This window comes from Elgaria multicarinata, chromosome 10 (genome assembly GCF_023053635.1).
Source record: "Elgaria multicarinata webbii isolate HBS135686 ecotype San Diego chromosome 10, rElgMul1.1.pri, whole genome shotgun sequence".
Taxonomy (NCBI): domain Eukaryota; kingdom Metazoa; phylum Chordata; class Lepidosauria; order Squamata; family Anguidae; genus Elgaria; species Elgaria multicarinata.
The window spans coordinates 50743941-50765354 of NC_086180.1; the positions used below are offsets into that span (position 1 = coordinate 50743941).

Sequence of the window (21414 nt, forward strand, 5' to 3'; positions counted from 1 at the left end):
TAAAATTACATACTTAGAAGCTTTATAGTGTTGTATGTGGAAGGTGCTGTAAAATTTAAAACCTCCAAGTTTCAAAATCCTCCGTGTCTTTGCTTTGATAGTCCCTTAAATTCCTGGCTGTACCATTTTGAGTTTATTCAGCATTGTGAGTCTTCTGATTTTTTTGAGGTCCTCTTTTCTGCCGAAGCCTGGATTAAATTTTAGAATCCAAGTTATAGATGCTAAAAGCCAATTTGCATCAGGAAAAGAGTGTGAGTAGGAGGGTTCACCCTCTCCCCAATGCCACAGCCTCAATCCAAAGCGTGGGGCTCCTGCAGCTATATTTCCTTTTCTTTGAAAACAAACAAACAAAATCCACAGGGTATCTGTTGTTCCAGCTAGTTGTTGAGACACACTTCACAACTCTTTAGAACAATTTACCCTTCAGGAGAATTTTCCAAGTTCAATTCTTGTTAACCTAAGGAAGGCTGCCAGTGCTTTCTGATTCCAAACAATCTTCACTATGATTGTCAATAGTCATCATAAGGCACGGTGTTGTGTTTTGGCAACTGATGATAGGGAAACTTTTCCGCAATGAACATTTTCTTGTCTATTTTCTGTAAAAGTTGCGAAAATAGTGCTTTCTGCTTTTCTGTTTAGAATTTATTTTAGGATTATTTGTTTGAAAGCCAAGAATTGAATGGTAAGAGGAATGGAGATTACTTCAAAAAGTTTGTTTGTGAAAACCAGATACAGTTTTGTAAAAATAAATGTGTTATGTGTCATGAGGCACATATCGGTAATAGTATTTTACTGATGACAACTTGGGTCCCCCCCTGCCCCCGTCCCCCCATTTACTTGTTATATTTTATGTGTTTGATTTGCCTAAACATATTAGCCTTAAGCCCATTTCCCACTACATGTGAGTGGGAGCACAGCTTTTCTGCATGGTCACACTCTCAATGCATGCATGCCATGGGATTTCCCAAGTGTTTGTGGGTATAGTGTGAACTTATGAGAAGGGAGTCTAACTCATATACTGTGTGCAAGTAGTACTCCATCCGATCCAGAATCCTGTGCTATCAGGGTTCTGGATACATAGAGACCAATTTGTGTACAGCTGTACATGAGTAGATTCTTTTTTGTAGACTTGCACCTGGGTGGTCCTATATCTCTGTATTCATAATATTTTAGAGTAAAGCTTCTATAATGAATAATAGTTTTTGAAAAATCATTAATTTTGAATTCTTTCAGTGCTTCCTTCTCATTCCCAACACGATATTATTTTTTAAATAAAGCTTATATTAGGTATTTTAGCATAGAGCTACATATGAACTGAGCTCTTGTGAAATAAATTTGGATAGAATATGGTGAAATATTCTTGGATTCAAGAATTTGTATAAGCTATCAGTTTGAATACAATGTGAATAATTTTTTTTTATATATGACATGAATTTTTACTATCTCAACTTTTGTTCTGAAGGTTTCTAAGATTAGTATTCTGTTCTTTTTCAGCTTCTCTGCAAAAATGCCTAACGGGAGGCTCCTCCAATTTCAGCCTTCAATTCTTCATTTTGGAATGCAGTGAGTATGTTGTATACTTCCAGAATAGAAGAAAATGAAAAACTATCAGGACAAATTATTTCTCAGAGAGAGCTTGTTGTCTTTTCATACTGATCATTGCATACATCCCCCTTTTTCCCTGCCTTGTTCCTTGAGAGCACATACTGTTTCCTGGCCCGGTAACAACCCTAAACCATTATCTTGCATTATGGGAATAAGCCTGGCCAATCCTGAGATTCATGTGCTCCTCTTCCCTGGTACAGGATCCGCTTCCTGGTTTAAACCAACCAGTGTGTTGCATCACGTCTGAACTAGGCCCAACTCTAGATACTTTAAACTATGGCTTACTGAAGCAAAACAAGATCTGAAAAATAATATCTCGACTTGTTTTAGTAGACCATAATTTTACCTAACCACAGTTGGGCTTGTTTCAGAGGTGATGTAATAAACTCTGGTTGAGTTAAATTAGGAAGCTGCTGTTTCCAGTCTCCTCCTTGCAGCTGTGCTGGAGAAGGAGAGAAAGGTGGGGCAGTGTGTGAATCTGAGGCTTACTTATGTAGCACTAAGCCTATGGGGTAGTGCAGGGGTGGAGAACTGGATTGCCTCCTGGGGGCCAGATGACATCAGGGGGTGGGCCCATTTCCCTGACATCATCTGGCCCTTTCCCTGTCTCCTTATACAGTGTGATCGCTCCATGCCCCTTTTTGCACTGAGAAGGGACTCAGCCAGCATCTGGAGAAGTTGTTCCTTCAGGTGCTGGCTAAATGTGTGGCCAGCTTTGGTCTTCCTTTCCCTTCCTCAATAAGGGAAGGTGAGGGAGGAGCAAAATGAACTCAGATGGTTCTTTGAGGTGCTGGCAGAATCCTGAGCTGGCTTTGCTCTCCCCAACCCCAGGAGAGCTGTGGCTTCAGAAAGGCGGTGGGGCCTTGCCTAAAGCTTCTGCAGGCTGGATGGGGTAGCCTAGCAGGCTGAATTCAATCCACAGGCCCATGTTTCCCCATCCTTGGTGTAGTGTTATGTCTGAACCAGGTCACTGTTTATTCTAACTATACAGATGCATCAGTGTAACTAATAAGGTTGCCTGAGGCTTGCTCATGTCATGCCAAACCATGGTTTGATTCTGTATCTGAACGATGCCAAAGTTACCTTTAATTTCAATTCTATTGGAGCTAAATTAAGTGCTGTATGATATAATTTCGTGGTGTTTCAACACTTATTTGTTGCGTATTGAGTGAAAAGTATGATCTGCTTTTTTCATTGCTGTAATACTTCCTTCCTCTTGTTTCTCCTAGGTTACTGGGACTGCCTAAAGCTAAAATGCTGTATGCATACAATCCTAGTAGGGATAGAGATGTTATAGTGAATTCAGTGTTTACAGCTACTAGACATTTTCATGTGTCTCCTGTTCATAGCAGGGTGAGTGCTGATGTACTTTTGGAAACTATGCTGTGGCAGAATGCCAGAGTTTCATGCTTTTGTTGGCCTGAATCTTTAGTTAATTGGTCCCTCTTCCCTACTTTCCCAGCCATCAGTTTGTTCTTGAAGTTACAGTGTATTTCTATTAGGTCTGAGCTGAATGTTCTCCCATGTATATTTTCAGTGGGGAAAAATGGCTTTCAGACTCTCCTAAAAGATGCACAAAAGTTTCCCTGTCTCACACCAGTTTGCGCCTTTTCCCACCCCAGTTGGCTGCAGCTTCAGTTCCATTTGTCTTGTCTGAAAATTAGCTTTGTTTCCTCCCCACCCTCATAACAGTAATACTGTCATGGATTTCACCAGATTCATCTACATGACAGTGTCACGTTTTAGAAAGAAGACCAGTTTTGAACATAGGAGCATACAGAGTTGTCTTACACTGAGTTAGACCATGGGGCCATCTAACCCCCAGTGTTTCAGGCAGGAGTTTTTCCAGCCTACCTGGAAATGCCGGAGATTGAACTTTGGACCTTCTGCATGCAAAGCATGTGCTCTACCACTGAGCCATGGATACAAACATTTTGCAAACAAAGCAAAGGCACTGAGGTTGCATTCAATCAGGTATGCAAAGAGAGGCACTTTGGAGTACCAACAACAACTGAATATTTGGTATGGGGATTGAGTTAGGGGGCAGGCCTTTTCTCTGCAGAACATCTGCAGAGATATTTTAGAAAAAAATAGAAAAAAGGCCTAAAATATCACTAGAAAAGGAGGAGAGTGCATTCTGCATTTTGGCCCAGCCTTAATTTCTACCATTAGTATTAGTTAATATTTAAAAATAGGCAAGTAAGAAGAGTACAAAACATTATCTGTGAAGAGAGAATACACAGGCAGTCTGCATCTCTCAAAGGAAGAGTGTCTTTTATCAAACTTACATTTTATTCCACTCTGAAATAAACACAAGTTCAAAATTGTGGTATAGTATGTACTGTGCATATTGTAGAACCGCAAAACTCAAGTGTATTTGTAATCTTGAATGTAATGTCTTGCATATTTCTTCTAAAGGTGAACTGCAGTAGATTTCTTGTAATAATGACCATTGCTTTAACTTTTTGGATCATGGATCACTGCTAACCATGATTGGAAGCCTCTAATTGTAGCTTAGAAGGGGAGGGAGCATATGCGTCTGAGGCTAATGGCTGATAGGGCATGCAGTGCTAACACATGGTTTAGTGTTGTGTCTGAACCCAGACGCTGTCTCTGCTATGGTTCTTTGAGGAAGAAAGAGCAAACACGTTTTGCTCTGTGCCCTAAAAACTCAGCACAGTGCTGCTGATAGCTGTTGCATGTTGGTCTCCAGGCTACATGGAGGGGAGGTGCAAAGGAGTGCATGGGGACTAGGTTTAGGGTAGTGGGGCAAGGAGTGGGTGGTGACCCCTTTCAATTTATAAGTCTGTAATAAAGTTATTGCAATTTCAGGTTATTGAACACCAGACATTTTATTTTATCTGTAGGTGATTCCAGCAAAGGGGAAAATTTATTTCAGAGTATTGTTTCTTCCAATAGAAGAAGGCAGTTTTGAAAGTTCATTATTTATAAATACCTCATCTCATGGAGTATTTTCATATCAGGTAATTTATTATTCACCAGCTTGAGATTTAGAAGATATTTGTTTTCAAATAATGTCATAGTGGGCAAAAATAGGAAACTCGGCCAATGGTTCTCAGTAATGAGTAAATAAGACTTGTAGAGTGCATTATGATGTACAGGGGACTGAAGGGTAAAGATGTCTGTCCTTCTGGTCTCTACTGCCTTTAGGGATTTTTTACATTTATGCTGGAGAAGGAACAAGTGAGTTACTTCTCCCTCTGGTAGTTGAGGTCAGGAGTCTGCACATACTTTTCAAAGAGGCTTTTATAAACTGAGACTTTAGGGGGATATTACATTTTAACTTAAATTTAAATGTTTTAAATGGCAAAAGCAGCATATATAATAAAAACGTTTCCGTTAAAAGGCAACAAAACCAGATCTGTTTTTAAAACCCTCTGCAAAATAATAACAGATGGAGCTGGCTGTATGCATCTTGGGTGGGAGTTACATGTTTGTTGTATTGTGGATTGCCATGTTTAAACCCAGAACTATAGATGTTTAACTATTAACAACCCATGAAGAGAACCCATGGTTTGTTGTTGGTTTGAGAAGTATGGATTGCTTAAACCTTGGCTTGTCGTTACATATGAACCTGGAATCATGGGTTGTTCATGAGTTGTTTCGCCAGACTATAAAGTCAGCAGGCAAGTGCAGTAAAAACAAACAAAAAAGAAACCCCAGCCTCTTTATATGCTAGTACTGCAGTGTCACAAAGGCATTTAGAATACAGTGAGGGAGTAGGCAAAGGAGGAGGAAAACAAACGACCTGGTGAGTGAGAAAACAAACTATGGTTTGTTCGATTGTCTGCCAAACAAACCCTGGGTAGGACAACAAACCATGGTTTAAATAAACCATGTGTTAGCGTTAAATGCAAACCAGACCATTGGTTCACTTTATTGTATCTTTTGTTTTCCTGGTGGTGTGGAACTGCTTCCAAATGTTGGTGCTATGTGTACTAGTTTGGGATTTAGAGGCAGTTTGAAGAATGGTTGCATTCATTTCAAAAGGGTTTTCAGTGGAGAATTTCTTATTGGAGTGGATTTGGTCCCATCTATATTTAAAACTAAAGAGACTTACAAGGAGGAGTGTTTTAAATATTGCAAAAAGTGTAAATGAAAATTTTAAAATAGCATCTACTCAAGTGTCTAAAACAAGCCAAAGTGGTCAATCGACAACTTGCACAATCACCCCATATGCATCATATGAAAACATTGTTGATACCTTCCGTCCTTTGTTTCTCTTCAAATGTTTTAGGAACCAAACAGTTTGTAGTCTAGCTTATGTCAAGAAAGGAAAGTGGTTAGCTTGGCTTCTGTTAAAAAGACAGAAAAGCAGTCAGGAGTGATATTTTATCTTCCTTTATTTTCTTTCCTCTCAAGTCCTCCATATTTATAAGAACTCAGTGGAGGACTTTTTTGCGATGGTCATATGGGTCAGTAGCATTTGCTGGAAAGGGAAGGAGCTATAATGCTTGGTGAGTGGGCTAATGGATTTCTGGGACGTTGATCATTTTGTTCTGTCTTTGCTCTCTTCCCTTCAGCGTAAACTGATTTCTAAGTAGCCCTAAGGGACTACCTGAGCAGGAACTACAGAAAGGATCTATTTTCTACTTCAGGGATCTCATCTAGAAAGCTACTGTCCCAGGATAATATATAACCATCTATATAGCAGAAATAAATGTGAATATATTTGTCTTTTCTCAGCAATCTATCTTTAGACTTCAAACCCAAATTTCATTTTGAAAGTCCTCTGTTCCTTTTAATAAGCTTTTTGTTTTCTGTTTGATGCATAAAAGACCTAATGTATATTTACTCTCACATTTATTTTCCCCAGATATTTTCCCCTAGGTAGATACGGATGAGATATGGTGGTTAAATGTTTTTCCCTCCTTCAGGAGTGACGTGTATGACATAGTGATACATCGGCGATAATCCAGCTGTGCTCTGTGCATTCTGTTCATAATGCATACTCTGAATAAGTTCAGCACTCCTTTCAACATTTTTCAGGGGCTGACTACAAATAGAGCAGAAGTATTTGTTCGTTCAGAGAAATGGCAGAAAGCATTTTCCGTGCTCTGAATCAGTTTTGTGATGGCTAAATATGATTGACTGCAGGACATTTTCACATTCTCGCACTGACTGTCATCCCTAACTGGCTGTGATCAGCTTGTCGAAAAGAATTGCCAATTTTTAATTATTATTTTTAAGTTGCTGAAGCAGCAGTGAACAGGCACAAAAGGCTGCAAACATTTTTGATTGCCCTGGCACACTGAAAATGTTTCTATATGAACATCTGGTTTAGCGATAGTACTGAATAATTTTAATATTCTGCTTTTGTTGATATCTACTAGCTATTTTAGTGCCGTAACATGGCATTCAATTTTTGTTAGAATTGTTTGGAAATAATATCATATGCTGTTTTGGACCAGGTCTTTGGAGCGGGAACTTCAAGGACCATTTCAGAAGAGTCTAGAAAGCAGTTAGCGAATACTTATTTACTGCTTCCACATATCAACAGTATACAGATCTCACAAGCACTGGTATAGTATACTTTTAAATAAATATTAAGTTATGTTTAGTGAACATATATGTTTTCTTGTTTAAAAAGCAACCCTGTACCTCAGCTCCCTGTATAATGCTAAGCAAAATATTAATGGTTAACCACTATAACTTCAGGTGTAGTATATACATGGTTTTTGTTGCACTTACTCTGAGTTAATTGTAATCATCTTTATCTCACAGTGTTTAAATCAATGTGTCATGTATTGATGCAGTTATTTCTGGATTGAACCATAGTCCCCTAGTGCCAAGGAGATAGATTGTGTGCGTGAAGACTTTAGATTTGGAGTATCTGAACTTGGTTAGCTCATTCAGTGCTAGACACTTCTGATTTGCTGAACTACACAACTTGCTCTACATGGTCTACATAATTACAGTAAAACCTCTATCATTAATGGGAATATGCTAGTATTAGATTCCTTACTCTTATCACTCCCACTGTATGCGTCCTGACTCTGCCACAGCAAGTCACTTTTTGGTTGTGACCCAGCTCCCTGATTTACCTGTCTTTCCCTACTTCATCTATATTAAGCCATCTGAGTTTGTCCTGAATAGTTTCCGCTTTCTATATGATTGGAGCGAATACAGATTTCAACACAGAGATCTGCTACATCTAGCATGGCCCTGAAATATTAGGCCATCTTGAAGATATTCTGAGGCAAGCTATTGAGTGAAAATGAGCACTGTAACCTTAACTTTGAGTTGTTATTAGGGAATCCAGTAATGATCTGAGCTGTCTGTAGTGAGTTGGTTAGTGAGCAAAAAATAGACTTCATAGCATTCCTATGTGCTGTTAGAGACCTGTGTAGTTTGGCTCACCCACCAGCTTCATGGTTAAGTAAACAGGCCTTTTCACGCAGGGCAGTAATTTACAGTTTCACCTTGAAACTGTTTTGCTCAGCCGGGTGATATCAGCACCTGAAAGGTGAGATAGGTTTTGTTTCCAATGGGAAGCAAGCCTAGCTCCCCCCCACCCACCCGCTTCTTGGAAGAGAGTGTGTTTCTGTGTGCTATCCTGTCAGCTTCTGAACCAAGAAACATCTGTAAAAACCAAATGCACAGGCTTTGTCTTTTGGTCTCACTCCTGCACATGACCAGGTGGAGGACTTTTGTGGCTCTGGGAGAACGGCTTGTCATCTGTCTTTGGGAGCCCAGATAGACAATCCAGCTATCACCAGTGTGAAGTGAGCCTCCTTGATCAATCAGTTAGGCTGGATAACTTCCTCAGATTCCAGGAGGGGAGAGGGGAGTGAAAAGCTCTTACTACAGCCGAGCAGAAATCAACCAGTCTAATCTTGATAGCAATTCAGCTCTGACCTTAAAGGCCTGGAAACTAGAAAAATCTGTGATGATGCAAGCAGGTGGTTTTAAAGAGTGTGTTCCAGCTTCTCTACAGAAAACGTTACAAGCAGCTAAATATCAAAAGGAAAAATGGATTTCTTGACCATACCTATTCTCAGGTGGCATATATACACCACCCATTCAAATGTTGAAAGCATGTAAGATCTTTGATCCTTTTCATTATAGGAAGTGAGCATGTTGCCTTCCAATGTTGTAATATTGCATTCTATACCATCCAATAGCCAAAGCTCTCTGGGTGGTTTACAAAAGTCTTTAGCTGTCAAAAGGGTAAGGTGAATCTATTTGTGCTGACCTTGCATTAACTTTCAGGAAGCAGGTAGATCATTTAAAAGGACATGTACATCAGTAAATATTGAAGTATGTTCCAAAATGAAGTTTATCCATATAATATCCCTCTCCCAAAAAGAGGCAACTATTGGACATTGCAAAATATATGGTTAAAAGAAGCATGCTCTGTGTTACACCGCTAAGCAGTTTACATAAAAATACATAAAATTCAAAATAAAAATCAAGGTAAAAACAATAATAAATACATTAAAAGCATTACCAAAACACTAAAGCAGGGCAGTGTGATGATAAGTCAGGGAAACCTGAGTTAAGGGTTCTTTCTTCAAATAGGCATCTAAAGCAGTCCACAGGTTTCACCTGTTGGACTGGCCATGTGAGAGTATGCCATTACTTCATGGCACACCGTTGGTCATGGAAGGTCTCAAAGGGTCATTGTGACAGATATAATGTTTGATAATTTTGTAATCTGCCCAGAGAGCTTCAGCTATTGGGCGGTATAGAAATGCAATAAATAAATAATAAAATAATATAGGAGAAGATGATTGACTAGATATCTTGGTCCTGAATTGTTTAGGACTTTCAATACCAGCAACAAAACCTTGAACATGATTCGGTAGCTAATTGGCAACTAGTGCAGTTCTTTTAATACAGATGCAATGTGTGTATCGCTAGGTGCTCCACTGAGCAGGTGCAAAGGCAGCCTCACATAAAAGGCATTATAGTAGTCTAATGTTTGATAAAAACTCAGTTTTATATCAGTGTTGTTAGGAACTTCAGACAAAGTAAAATTAGCTTGAAATATGCAGCCAAGGAGTTGGATATCCTTTCATATGTGAAAGGATAAAACGTAAGGGCTAGCATGCTGAGGTTTGAGCTTCCCAGTTTGCAAGTGGGAAAAGTTTTTGTTTTGATAAACTGGAGCTGTGGGCTGCTTATGAATCTTTCTTCTAGACAAACATCGTGTTCGTTCTGGTCCTGATAAGCAATAAATAAATAAATAAATAAAAAGTGGGGGAGGAAGACAACAGCACTTGTTTGCCCCACTTTGTTTTGGTTGCAAATATTTTTGTAAACAGAAAAAAGGATAGTTGTATATTTATTTAGCTGTTTAGTATTATTAGTTGTTAATATTGGTTTTTTAAAAAATGCTTTAAAGTATTGCAAACTCGATCACTGGCTCTGCGTGATGTGGCAGAAGCAAGGGGAACAGGTTTGCTAAATTAAATGTGGTAGCAGAAGCATTTGGCCTTAATCATAATGCTAAGGCTGTTTATTCTTTACCATGACAACATAAAAGCCGCTCAGTCCCTTTTTGTTTGCACTACAGATGTGAGTTTCTGAGTTATTACTGTGGTTCATGTTACGTTGAGTTTTAAAGTGACCTTTCATTTTGATTGTTCATGTGAGAGTCCTGGTCCTTCTCCGGTATTTTTATTGTAACAAAACCAATTATTGGGATATGTTTTGACCCTTGGTATAACTTGTACCTGCAAAATGTAGTTTGATAAGAAAAATTAAGATCCACACTTGAAAAAAAAAAATCCAGAAAGTATTAAAGGATAGGTTAAAGAAAACTTTTTTTAAAAGTTCTCAAAATTAAATATACTTTTTAAATTTTAAGTTGGCAAATTTTGGTGTAGAAATTTTCCCAAGATGAAAGTATACCCTCAAAATGTATACATATATTGCAGTATTTCCTGGAGGACATCTCTACTCGGTAGTAGCTCTAGGGTGTCTCAATTAGATTCCTCACTTGTGTGTGTGTAGGAGAGTTCCTGATTCTAGTTCGATGTTCTTCATTGACCCAGTGTTCCCAGGCACATACCATTGTACAAAATAAAATATTAGTTTCAATTCCTATTTTCATCTATATTTCTATTTCTATTTTTTCAATTACTTGTTGGTTGTGTTTGTTCTTTTTTCAGGCAGAAACTAGAAATGTCAGTCACTTAAAAGTTCGTCTTCAATGCAGTTTACATAACAAATTGTATCAACATTTTAAGGTATGATTTATTCATTTGTTGTTAAATTTACATTTAAAGACTATTCAGTAATATTTATGTACCAGCCGCACACATTACCCAACTGAGCTAAGTTGAGTGGGTCTCAATTGTGGACTTTAGGTAGCCCTGACTAGTTCTTGTGGGGCTTCTAGATCTCTCTCTCTCTCTCTCTCTCTTATTTATTTATTTATTTATTTATTACATTTTTATACCGCCCAATAGCCGAAGCTCTCTGGGCGGTTCACAAAAATTAAAACCATCATAAAACAACCAACAAGTTAAAAACACAAATACAAAATACAATATAAAAAGCACAACCAGGATAAAACCACGCAGCAAAATTGATATAAGGTTAAAATACAGAGTTAAAACAGTATAATTTAAATTTAAGTTAAAATTAAGTGTTAAAATACTGATTGAATAAAAAGGTCTTCAGCTGGCGACGAAAGGAGTACAGTGTAGGCGCCAGGCGGACCTCCCTCCCTCTCTCTCTCTCTCTCTCTCTCTCTAATCAAGGCTGTGTTTTCAGGGGAAGTTCACCTCTGTGACAACTTTAGGTTTATCCCAAGTAACAGAGAGCCTAATGTATATGACAGGAAACACTTTAATAGGTGCTCTGGTTATATGGTATTTTGAGATTAACAAAGTCATGTTGGATCATTCTCCCCTTAAAGTACTGATCTCTCCCTTCCTGTGGCTCTACTGTGGTGATGGACAAATTTGGTTTGTACCCTCTATACTGGATTCTCTGTGAGGGATTCCCCATTGATCCTGACAGCTGTGATCTTGGTGGCCCCACTGACCTTTTGATGGCCTTGGTTGGAATCTGATGCTGCCCTCAGGGCCAAAAAGGTTATGCACCTCTGTTCTAGATCGAAATTGGCTTAGTAAAGCTTGGCTTTTTCCACCAATAGATTCTTGTCTGTCTTGGATAAATAATGGCTTGTTCCCAAAATCTTTTTGCTTCAGACTGTATAACATATTGATTGACTTATAGGAAATTGCATACTACTTCATTGGCCTAAAGTTGTAGAAGGTGTCCCCACATGTGTTTCTGGGATCCTCCTATCTTCAGTTCCCTGCGCCACAGACAACCCCAGTCAGGACGGACCCTGGCCTTCTCTGTTGCATTTTGGGGGGCTGCCGGGGGACAGAGAAGCTAATTTCCAGGAATTCCCTTCTGTTAGCATCACTATTATTTATTTGTCTGCTACTTTTCCAAAAAGTTATCCCCAAAGCAGCTCGCAACATGCAAAAAGTACAATAAAAACTATTGTAAATAACCATAATGCTTGCAAATAAATATATAGCAGAAATATCAATAATACAATATCCAATAAAAGAATACAGAAATCTCTATATCTTTATACCACATGAAGGTTCTTCACAATTAGGCTACATGTACAGATTAGCAGCCACACCTCTCACTGGTGAGAGCTGGGAAGAAAGAAGGCTGTAACATGTGTCTCCTCACACAGTTTCTTCCCCATCTCTCATCTGGGGAGGGAAAATATTGCCAGTCATTCTTCAAGCTCCACATACCCACGAAGTATTGACATTACTCAGCGTCTCTCCACTAAACATCCTTTTCAGTGCTGGTCTTCAGGCAGCGGGTTTTATCAGGCACCAAGGTGGTGGGTGGGGTGAGGCAGATGGAAACGTTCGACCCCTTGATGTTAGTCCTTCTCCATCAAACACGTGGATTCTTCGGTTCCTTGTTCAGATAGGACAATAGTTTTTAATTCCCTTTAAAGGTGCTGGCTAAGTTAACTTTTAGAAGAAAGATATAGTAGTCATGTTAGGTAAAAGGAGCTCTCTCTCTCTCGCTGTGTGTGTGTGTGTGTGTGTGTGTGTGTGTGTGTGTGAGTGACAGTCACTCTACACTACTCCCCCATCCCACACACATGCACAAACTGATTGCTTTTTGTTTTCTTAACTGGGTGCGAGGGACAGTGCTTCCTGGCTCCTTATCATAAAGAGAATATAGTATGCTATCCCACCACTATGCATCTCTCAGAAAAAATACGCCTTGGCTGAGTGTAAAACTGGTCGGAATTTCAGCAGAGCGTCTTTTCACTTGTAGTATTCAAACACTGCAATTTAGTGCAAGGGCCTTCAGGGTGGGGACAATTGCTGTTATTAGCAGCTAGTTAAAACGTGCAGTTCTGAATGTAATTCTCGTTCTCCTGTGATTAATTTTTCCCCGGATTTCCTTTTATTTTACATTAGAATTGCTGCTTTGCATCTGACGGTCAACTGCTGCTAGAAATCAGTTTAATGGTCAGAATGGAAAACATGCAGCACGAATTTGTGGACCTTAGACAATACTTACTGGAAAACCTTTTTGTGGTTTATGTAGCAATGGACAAAACACACACCTTGGGTAGGTAAAAGATAACTCTGCATGTACTTTTTAGTTTTATGGCTTTTTTTAAAAAATTAATGCACACAAGTGTATTGGAGCTTTGACCTTTGATTTTGGTTTTGTTTGGACAGATGATTCCCCGGTAATCTTGTATGTGTTGCATTCAGGGAACAATCTTTTGTATGTGCAGGTAATTATTTTCTGTATTATACTTTTGTGGTGTGTCTGTGTTTTTTAATTAGAACATTTACTAACTATCTGTAACCTGCCAGTAAAATTATATTTATATAAAGTATTTCTGCTGGGGGAATGGAGCTTGTTATTATTCACCAGGCCCAGAGAACCATAATTTTCCAGTTCTAATTTAATGCGAAACTAGGTTAGATAGAAGCACTTGAAGCCAGGTGTACAAGTGATGGAGAGGTGAGGAGGGAGCATGGAAGCCAATTTTCATTCTCAGACCAATAAAATTTCTGGTGGGTGGAACAGAGGGAGGGGGCCTACTTCTCAGATTCTCTCCCCAGGGAAGCTTACCTGGTATCCACACAAATGTATTTTGGGTCTCAGAAGATCCCTGGTGGTTTCCAAGAACATAAGGAGGTGGGCGAGTGAACAAGGGGCTTTATTTACACTCAGTCTTTGTGCTGAAGATTTTAGTGCTCTGGAGGTGGGGTGGAAACACTCTTCTTTTTACTGTGGCTGTATGCCTCATTAGACATTCCAGCAATCTTATCTCCAGAGAGAGAGAAAGCAAAAGATAGAGCATTCCAGTGTTTCTTGGGACATCCTCTACAGTACTCTGTGAGTGAATAAATAGGTCATATGGTGGTGTTTTTTAAAACAACAACCACCCAACAAGCAGCCAAATGTTCATGTGTCTTTCCTTATTCTACTTCGTTCTACTTTGTTTTAAAGTGGGCATGGAACTGTGAAACACAGATCAGTGTTTCTGTTCAGTAGTGCGTGTACATATCAAAGTAACCTGTAAATAATGATATTACTATTTATTAACTTGATAATAAATAACTTGATGGCTTGATGTGACAAACTGCAGTTACTTGCAACTTACATTTTTCAAGAAGATGTACTTTACAGCTGCCCCTGTCCAGACAACAACACTAAGCCAGGGTCGTTAGGCATTTTGAGCTAAACATTATGGCTTAGCATGTTGTGTGAACCATTCCTCACCATGGTGGTTACATAACCACGGTTTAAACGCACCCAGTAACAATTTGCTGCAAAAGAGTTAGCAGCCTAACCATGGCTTAGTGTGTTGTCTGAACAGGCCCACTATCATAGAAATATGATGTGCTTTCTTTGCAGGATGTGAAACACTTGTCCCAGGAAGGAACATTTTCTGTGCTGTTTGAGCCAATGTTGTTGCCATCCTCGGCCACGAATTTCACTGAACTTGCTTCTATTGTCTGTAAAGGTAAAGTACTTGCATGCGTCTTAAGTGGATATTACTTGTAGCATATAAATTAAATATGTGGTTTTATCCTGGTTGTGCTTTTTATTTTGTATTTGTGTTTTTAGACTGTTGGTTGTTTTATTATACTTTTCATGGTTTTAATTTTTGTGAACCGCCCAGAGAGCTTCGGCTATTGGGTGGTATAAAAATGCAATAAATAAATCTGTTTTCATTAGTTATGGCAAAAATAAAAAAAGGAAAGGAAGGCTCTGTTGCTCAAGTCTTAACAGACTTAAAGCACAATCCTATGGGTTGTCCCCTCATGAGGCAAAAGCCTCCAAACCCAGATGCTTCCATGTATCCAGTGCCTTGCTAAGGTGGTGCCAGCAGGGTGGGAGGAGTGATGGAAGCAATGTTCACCTCTCTATCCTCCATGTTTTGCCTTCTCTAGACAGGCTTCTGAGCCCGTCTAGAGAGAACACACTTGCAGGGGCAGAGCTAGGGATAGAGTGGCCATAGGATTCCTTGTATCTTGGCCTCTCCCCTCCCTGCCCAATGTCTCAGCTTTCTGACCTGTCTGAGGCTGCAGCTGCGAGGGTGTAGGGGTCGGATACCAGATTCCCCCTTCTAAGGTCCTAGCAGTGTCTACAGCCTTGGAAGGGGTGCTTCGAAGAATCCTATGGTCCCACGGATGCTCTCCTGGGACAACAAGATAACTTTCTTATTCATTTTAAACAATTTTAGGCTGCCTTTCTGGACATAATACTCTCCCATAATACTAGAATTTGGGGCATCCCATGAAGCTGATTGATGGGAGATTCAAGACAAATAAAAGGAAGTACTTCTTCACACAGTGCATAGTTAAACTATGTAATTTGCTACCACAGGAGATAGTGATGGGTACCAATTTGGATAGCTTTAAAAGGGGGTTGGATAAATTCATGGATGAGGTTATCAGTGACTCCTAGTCCTGATGGCTTCATGCTACCTCTAGTATCAGAGGCAGTAAGCCTATATACACCAGTTACTGGGGAACATGGGCAGGAAGGTTTTGTGGGTCGTGCTTGTGGATTCCTGGTTGACAGCTGGTTGGCCACTGTGTGAACTGAGTGCTGGACTAGGTAGACCCTTGGTCTGATTCAGCATGGCTCTTCTTATATTGCTATGACAAAGTCCCCTTAAGGTAGCATGCAACATAACTACCCCACCCCCCACACAGGCAAAACTGAAAGTATAAAATTATTAACTTTTAATATTCCAAAAATTCAAAACTAAGCTGCAATTTCTTTAAAAATGTATAAAACAGCCAGCATAAATAATTATTACAAAGCACAACAATAAAGCTGAAAATCAGCAGCCTGGCTAATAAAATCACATGAATTTAAAGTCACAGAATGGATAGGTCAGTTTTGGTGCTCAAAATGTCTCTGAAGGTTAGAATAGGGGCCACTTCTGAGAAGTTCCTGTTTCTTGTGTCCATCAACCAAACTGATCTTAAGGGAGGTTCATCAAGCAGGACCTCCAATGCCAATCTTAAGGCATGGGCAGGTTCATACAGGCACACCTTGAAAGGATGTGGTTCCAAACTGTTTAGGGCAGGATAGGGGAAGTGTGGCCCTCTAGATGTTGCTGGACTGCAACTTTCATCAGCCTTAGTTGTCATATTCAGCAGTGAGGGATGATTGGAATTTATTTATTTATTTATTTATTTATATTTTTATTACATTTATATACCGCCCCCCAGCCAAAGCTCTCTGGGCGGTTTACAACAATTAAAAATAGTAAACATTAAAAGTACACAATTCTTTTTTAAAAAAACATAAAAACAGTATAAAAACAACAGTATCCATTTAAAACAACAATTCTGGGGTCCATTAAAAACAAACTTAACGTTATTAAATGCTGCTTAAAATGCCTGGGAGAAGAGAATTATTTATTTATTTTATTAAGGTCTTGACCTGGCGCCGAAAAGATAACAACGTTGGCGCCAGGCGAGCCTTATCGGGAAGATCATTCCACAGTCGGGGGGCAACCACTGAGAAGGCCCTCTCCCTTGTTGCCATCCTCCGAGCTTCCCTCGGAGTAGGCACTCGGAGGAGGACCTTAGATGTTGAGCGCAGTGTACGGGTAGGTTCATGTCGGGAGAGGCGTTCCATCAGGTATTGTGGTCCCAAGCCATGTAGGGCTTTATAGGTTAAAACCAGCACCTTGAATTGGGCTCAGAAACATATAGGCAGCCAATGCAAGCGGGCCAGAATCGGTGTTACATGCTCAAACCTCCCTGTTCCAGCTATCAATCTGGCCGCCGCATTTTGCACAAGCTGCAGTTTCCGGACCGTCTTCAAAGGCTGCCCCATGTAGAGGGCGTTGCAGTAATCTAATTTGGAAGTTACCAAAGTATGGACAACTGAAGCTAGGTTATCCCTGTCCAGATAGGGGCGTAGCTGGGCCACCAACTGAAGTTGGTAGAAGGCACTCCGTGCCACCGAGGCCACCTGTGCCTCAAGTGACAAAGATGGTTCTAGGAGAACCCCCAAGCTACGAACCTGCTCCTTCAGGGGGAGTGCAACCCCATCCAGAACCGGTTGAACACCCCCCATCCGATCAGAGGAACCACCCACCAGCAGCATCTCAGTCTTGTCTGGATTGAGTTTCAGTTTATTAGCCCTCATCCAGTCCATTGTCGCAGCCAAGCACCGGTTCAGCACATTCACAGCCACACCTGATGAAGTTGAAAAGGAGCAGTAGAGCTGCGTGTCATCAGCGTACTGATGACAGCGCACTCCAAAACTCCGGATGACCGCACCCAACGGTTTCATGTACATGTTAAACAGCATGGGGGACAAGACCGACCCCTGTGGTCCAACAACATCAGTCCAACCTTTGTAGCGCAAAACCAACACTGAATTGGTCCCAGAAACATTTGGGAAGCCAGAGCAACTGGTACAGAATTGGTGTAAAATGTTCTGACAGCCAAGCACCCGAGCAGCCACATTCTGTACCAGTTGAAATTTCCTAATCTTCTTCAAGGGTAGCCATCAATACAATGCATATTATGGCACATGTGTCTCTAGAATAAATCCCGTTTTATCAGATGGGATTTGTGGTAGCATCAATTGGCTGTAATAATAGCTCTATATAAGCATCTGGCAACCCAAGTAGGGCTAAATTTTGTAGGGGGTGTGGACATGCTCTGTCCCAAACTTTCATGTGCCCCTGTCTGTATCATAGCCCTTACAACATTCACAGTAAAGATCTTAATAGATCCTGAATCTATCCTGAAAGAGAAATAGTCCAGAAGACGTCCCCCCCCCCCTCATTTTTTTATTTTGGAAAACTTGTAATTTTTTCCAAAAAAACTTGTAATTTCTGGCCACTTGGGAAAAGTCATAGAAAACCCCACTGCTTTCAAGGTTGTTTCAGTTTTTCTCCCCTTTTTATTTCTAGTTCAAAGTACTTCATGATCAGTATTATAAGGAATTTATGTTTGAGTTGAAGCTACAGCATTTATTCTCTTCAGAAACTGTTGGGATCCTCAGACTTTATATGCTGAAATAAGACACTCTCTTTCTTAACCCAGGTACATCGTGTGGCCTTGGAAGCAATCATGCTGTTAATGAGAGGATGAATCTCTTGGACGGTACAACCTTGCCAAGAGCATGTCTTTCCCATCCAGTGATGGAAGGGTAAGTCTTAATGCTATCATTACAATATTGAGATGCATATTCTATAACAGCCTTTCCCAACCTGAGGCCTTTCAGATGTGTTGGACTACAACTCCTATTATTCCAAGCCAATGCGTCCATTGGTCATGCTCTGGGGGAATGATGGGAGTTATAGTACCAACACATCTAGAAGGCCCTATGTTGGGGCTGTTTCACTTTTTAGAAACAGTAAAAACAGATGGATGTTCTAAATCAGGACTATTTCATGTGGTATGATTGTGGTACAAAGACGGCTTACAGAGGTTCTTGACTTGTAGTGTGGTAGTAGGATTTGCAGACCTCCCATGAGTCCTTTGGGATAGATGGGATCCCATCATGTATGAGGTTAGCTTCCAATATCATATGGAAGGTGGAGGGAAGAACCTAGATTGTTATGGCTCTTTTAGCCTTTCCTGTGCTGTTTCTTGTTTCGCATTATATTGCATTTTATTCTTCTAAATATTTTATTGTATTTTCTATTTTTAACTGTACTATGATTTTGTAGTTTTTTAACTGTTCGTAATCTGCCCAGAGAACATTAGTTATTGGACAGATTAGGAATATAATAAATAAGTAAAGCATGTACAATTAGGTTCTAGATTCCTGTTTGCAGATGCATGTTCATTATTTCATGAGGGCAACATCATATAATAGCTGGGATGTATGGAAGACCCATTTCAAGTCAGTACTACCAATAGACATTTTATATCAATTTAAAACAGGATACATTTCAATGGAAACAGCTCTCACAAATTCATCAGCAAATCATTCAACGATGTGTGTTGAAGCCACCCTGTGTGATTTGACCCTTACATTCCCAGTGTTCATGCTATAGTGTGATATTACTTTCTATAATATCAAATTATTAAAAAATCAAACAGCAATATCTCGTTAAGCTATAAAACTGTATAATTTTGTAATGTGAGATAAATGTTAACAGCACTGATAATTGGATCTATCTATCTATCTATATTTATAACCTTTCTCATTTTGGTGTGTGTAGGCAAGCAACAATAGATTAACTTCTCTTATCACCCAGTAAAGGTCTTTCCCCCAATTGTTTTTCTAAAACTTCCAATTTTTGCATTTCTGATTTCTTCACTAGGTTTGGTGCTGCAAGATACCTCTCCAATTCTTTTCCAGCCTTTGCCCTGGGCAGAGCTTGATAGCTTCCAGCTATCTTTTCTAGTGAAAGGCCTTTATTATCCTCTCTCCAAATCCTTCCTTGAGTTTTTGTTTTCTTACAGATTTAGCTTACCTACCTTTCCTTTTAAGAATCTTTGTTTCTTTCTTCAATTCTCCTAAGTAACTTTTAAAACAACCCCTTTTTCTTTTCTCATTGCCTTGCCTGACCCTCTGTTTCTCCAAGACATGGCCCCCCACGGGAAAATGCATTGTTTCAAACCCCGCAACAAAGAAAAGAGACACAGCATGTTTGGATGCTGAGAATCACAAAACAACTTGCTGCAGTGCCATGGGGACTCCTGTTGTGAGTACCCAAGTTGTGCAAATGCATACAACAGTCAGGTAGAGACCTCCCATTCAAGCACCCTGGAGCTTGTGGAGGCCTGTCAATGAACGCCACCATCACGGTGCTCTAGCAGCAAAACAGCAGAAAGGGCTATATAAGGAGGCAGGGAAGGGACTTTTAATAGGCAAAATAGAATAGGGATGCAGAAAAGACAAGAGTTCTTGAGCGTTTCTAATCCTTAGTTTGGCAGCAAAACATGGTGCCATATAGAGTGGATGAACTTCCTTCCCTGGCCACCAGGTGGCAGTGCAGGCCAAAGCAAGCAGTTCCAGCTCTCAGGAAACTGCAGAAATGGACAACAATCCTTCTATTCAGTTGGGACAGTTCTCCTCAGCTGTTGGAAATCAGAATTCCAAACCCTCGGGTTTATGTGCCTTCCATGAGGCTGACACCTTGGATTTCCCCTCATTTCTGCAAAAGATTAAACATGCTATAATTGGAGATCTGACTTACCAGTTATTGCAACTGAATATACATAGGTGCTCTCATAAATAGAACAGGAAAGAGGAAGCTTTTTAGACTTTTCTCTGCCTCCCTCCTAAAGGCAAAAAAAAAGGACTAGACGCAAGGCAACTAAGCAGGTTAAAGTGATCCTCCTTCACTCCTCAGAGGAGTCCAACCCAGAATCAGTTGATCCCAATCAACTTCCATCAGGTTGGTTGCCGACTCATCAGAGAACTTTCCCTCCTAGTCCGCATGAGGAGGATAATGAATCAGTGTCAATCCCTACCCCAGGACACCCCCTACCCCCAATCCATTGGACAAGGAGGAAGGTGAATGTGTGGGTTCTTAGCTTGTTAGAACTCCAGACTTTAAATAAAGTTTTCTTGCCTTTGATTTCTAAAGCCATGTCATCTTTATGTGTTCAGCTTAAAGGAACCTACTCTGACAACATCCAGAGATGCATCTATGCTCTCTGAGTCTAAAATATCCACCATTCTTTCATTTCTAATCTATCTAATAGACTTGGTCAGGTTATGCTTTGCTTTCCCTGGGTAGCAGGAGAATTAACCCATTGTTGCATGCCTCTGTTTTGCCAAAGCAGGAAGAACCTTCATGGTGACCAGTGTTCTGTTTTCTCTCTGTAGGTACCTTGGCATTGATCCATTCGCGACAGTATTCCATATAGAACCACATCGCAGCATTTCAGCATCTTGGTCTATATGGTTTACGAACAATTTTGATTTTAGCATTGTGCTAAATGATGTCTATGTTTCAAGAGAAACTAAGGACGTTCTAAAGGTGAGCTTTTCTTTTAAAACTCACTAATCAATTTTCCTTAAGTGAATGGCAGTAAGATAACACAACCGTTCCCTCTTTTCTGTGTAAATATCGCTTAAAATAGCACAAAAAATCTCCCTTAAAAATACTGCCTCATGTACATTGCACAAAAATAAAAATAAAAATGAAGTGTGTACTAAGAAACATTAAATTCTGTGAACATTTGTATGCATCTGCTGCTGCATAATTTATTTTGGATTGTGTTATCAACGGGAGATTAGGAGAATTATTTAGAGCACTGAAGCCCAACACTGATCACTAAAAGAGGACTGCTTAGTTTCCCTTCTTGTAGTTTCTGAAAC

General features: G+C 39.9%; 1 protein-coding gene and 1 non-coding gene across 7 annotated transcripts in view; both read left to right on the plus strand.

The window, feature by feature from the left end:
• TMEM131L (transmembrane 131 like) overlaps positions 1–21414 on the plus strand; it is an 81498-nt gene that overhangs the window by 32149 nt on the left and 27935 nt on the right. For 5 of the 6 annotated variants that reach the window (XM_063136251.1, XM_063136250.1, XM_063136249.1 and 2 more), the window contains 10 exons: positions 1495–1563; positions 2835–2958; positions 4473–4589; positions 7038–7148; positions 10743–10820; positions 13050–13203; positions 13317–13375; positions 14509–14617; positions 18177–18282; positions 20920–21073. In XM_063136251.1, coding sequence (XP_062992321.1) covers positions 1495–1563; positions 2835–2958; positions 4473–4589; positions 7038–7148; positions 10743–10820; positions 13050–13203; positions 13317–13375; positions 14509–14617; positions 18177–18282; positions 20920–21073 — 1081 coding nt within the window. The remainder of the gene's footprint in view (positions 1–1494; positions 1564–2834; positions 2959–4472; positions 4590–7037; positions 7149–10742; positions 10821–13049; positions 13204–13316; positions 13376–14508; positions 14618–18176; positions 18283–20919; positions 21074–21414) is intronic. The other variant, XM_063136252.1, reaches the window with a different exon arrangement.
• LOC134405217 (small nucleolar RNA SNORA66) lies at positions 9976–10108 on the plus strand. The gene has a single exon (XR_010025944.1). It is a non-coding gene; the product is annotated as a small nucleolar RNA SNORA66 (small nucleolar RNA).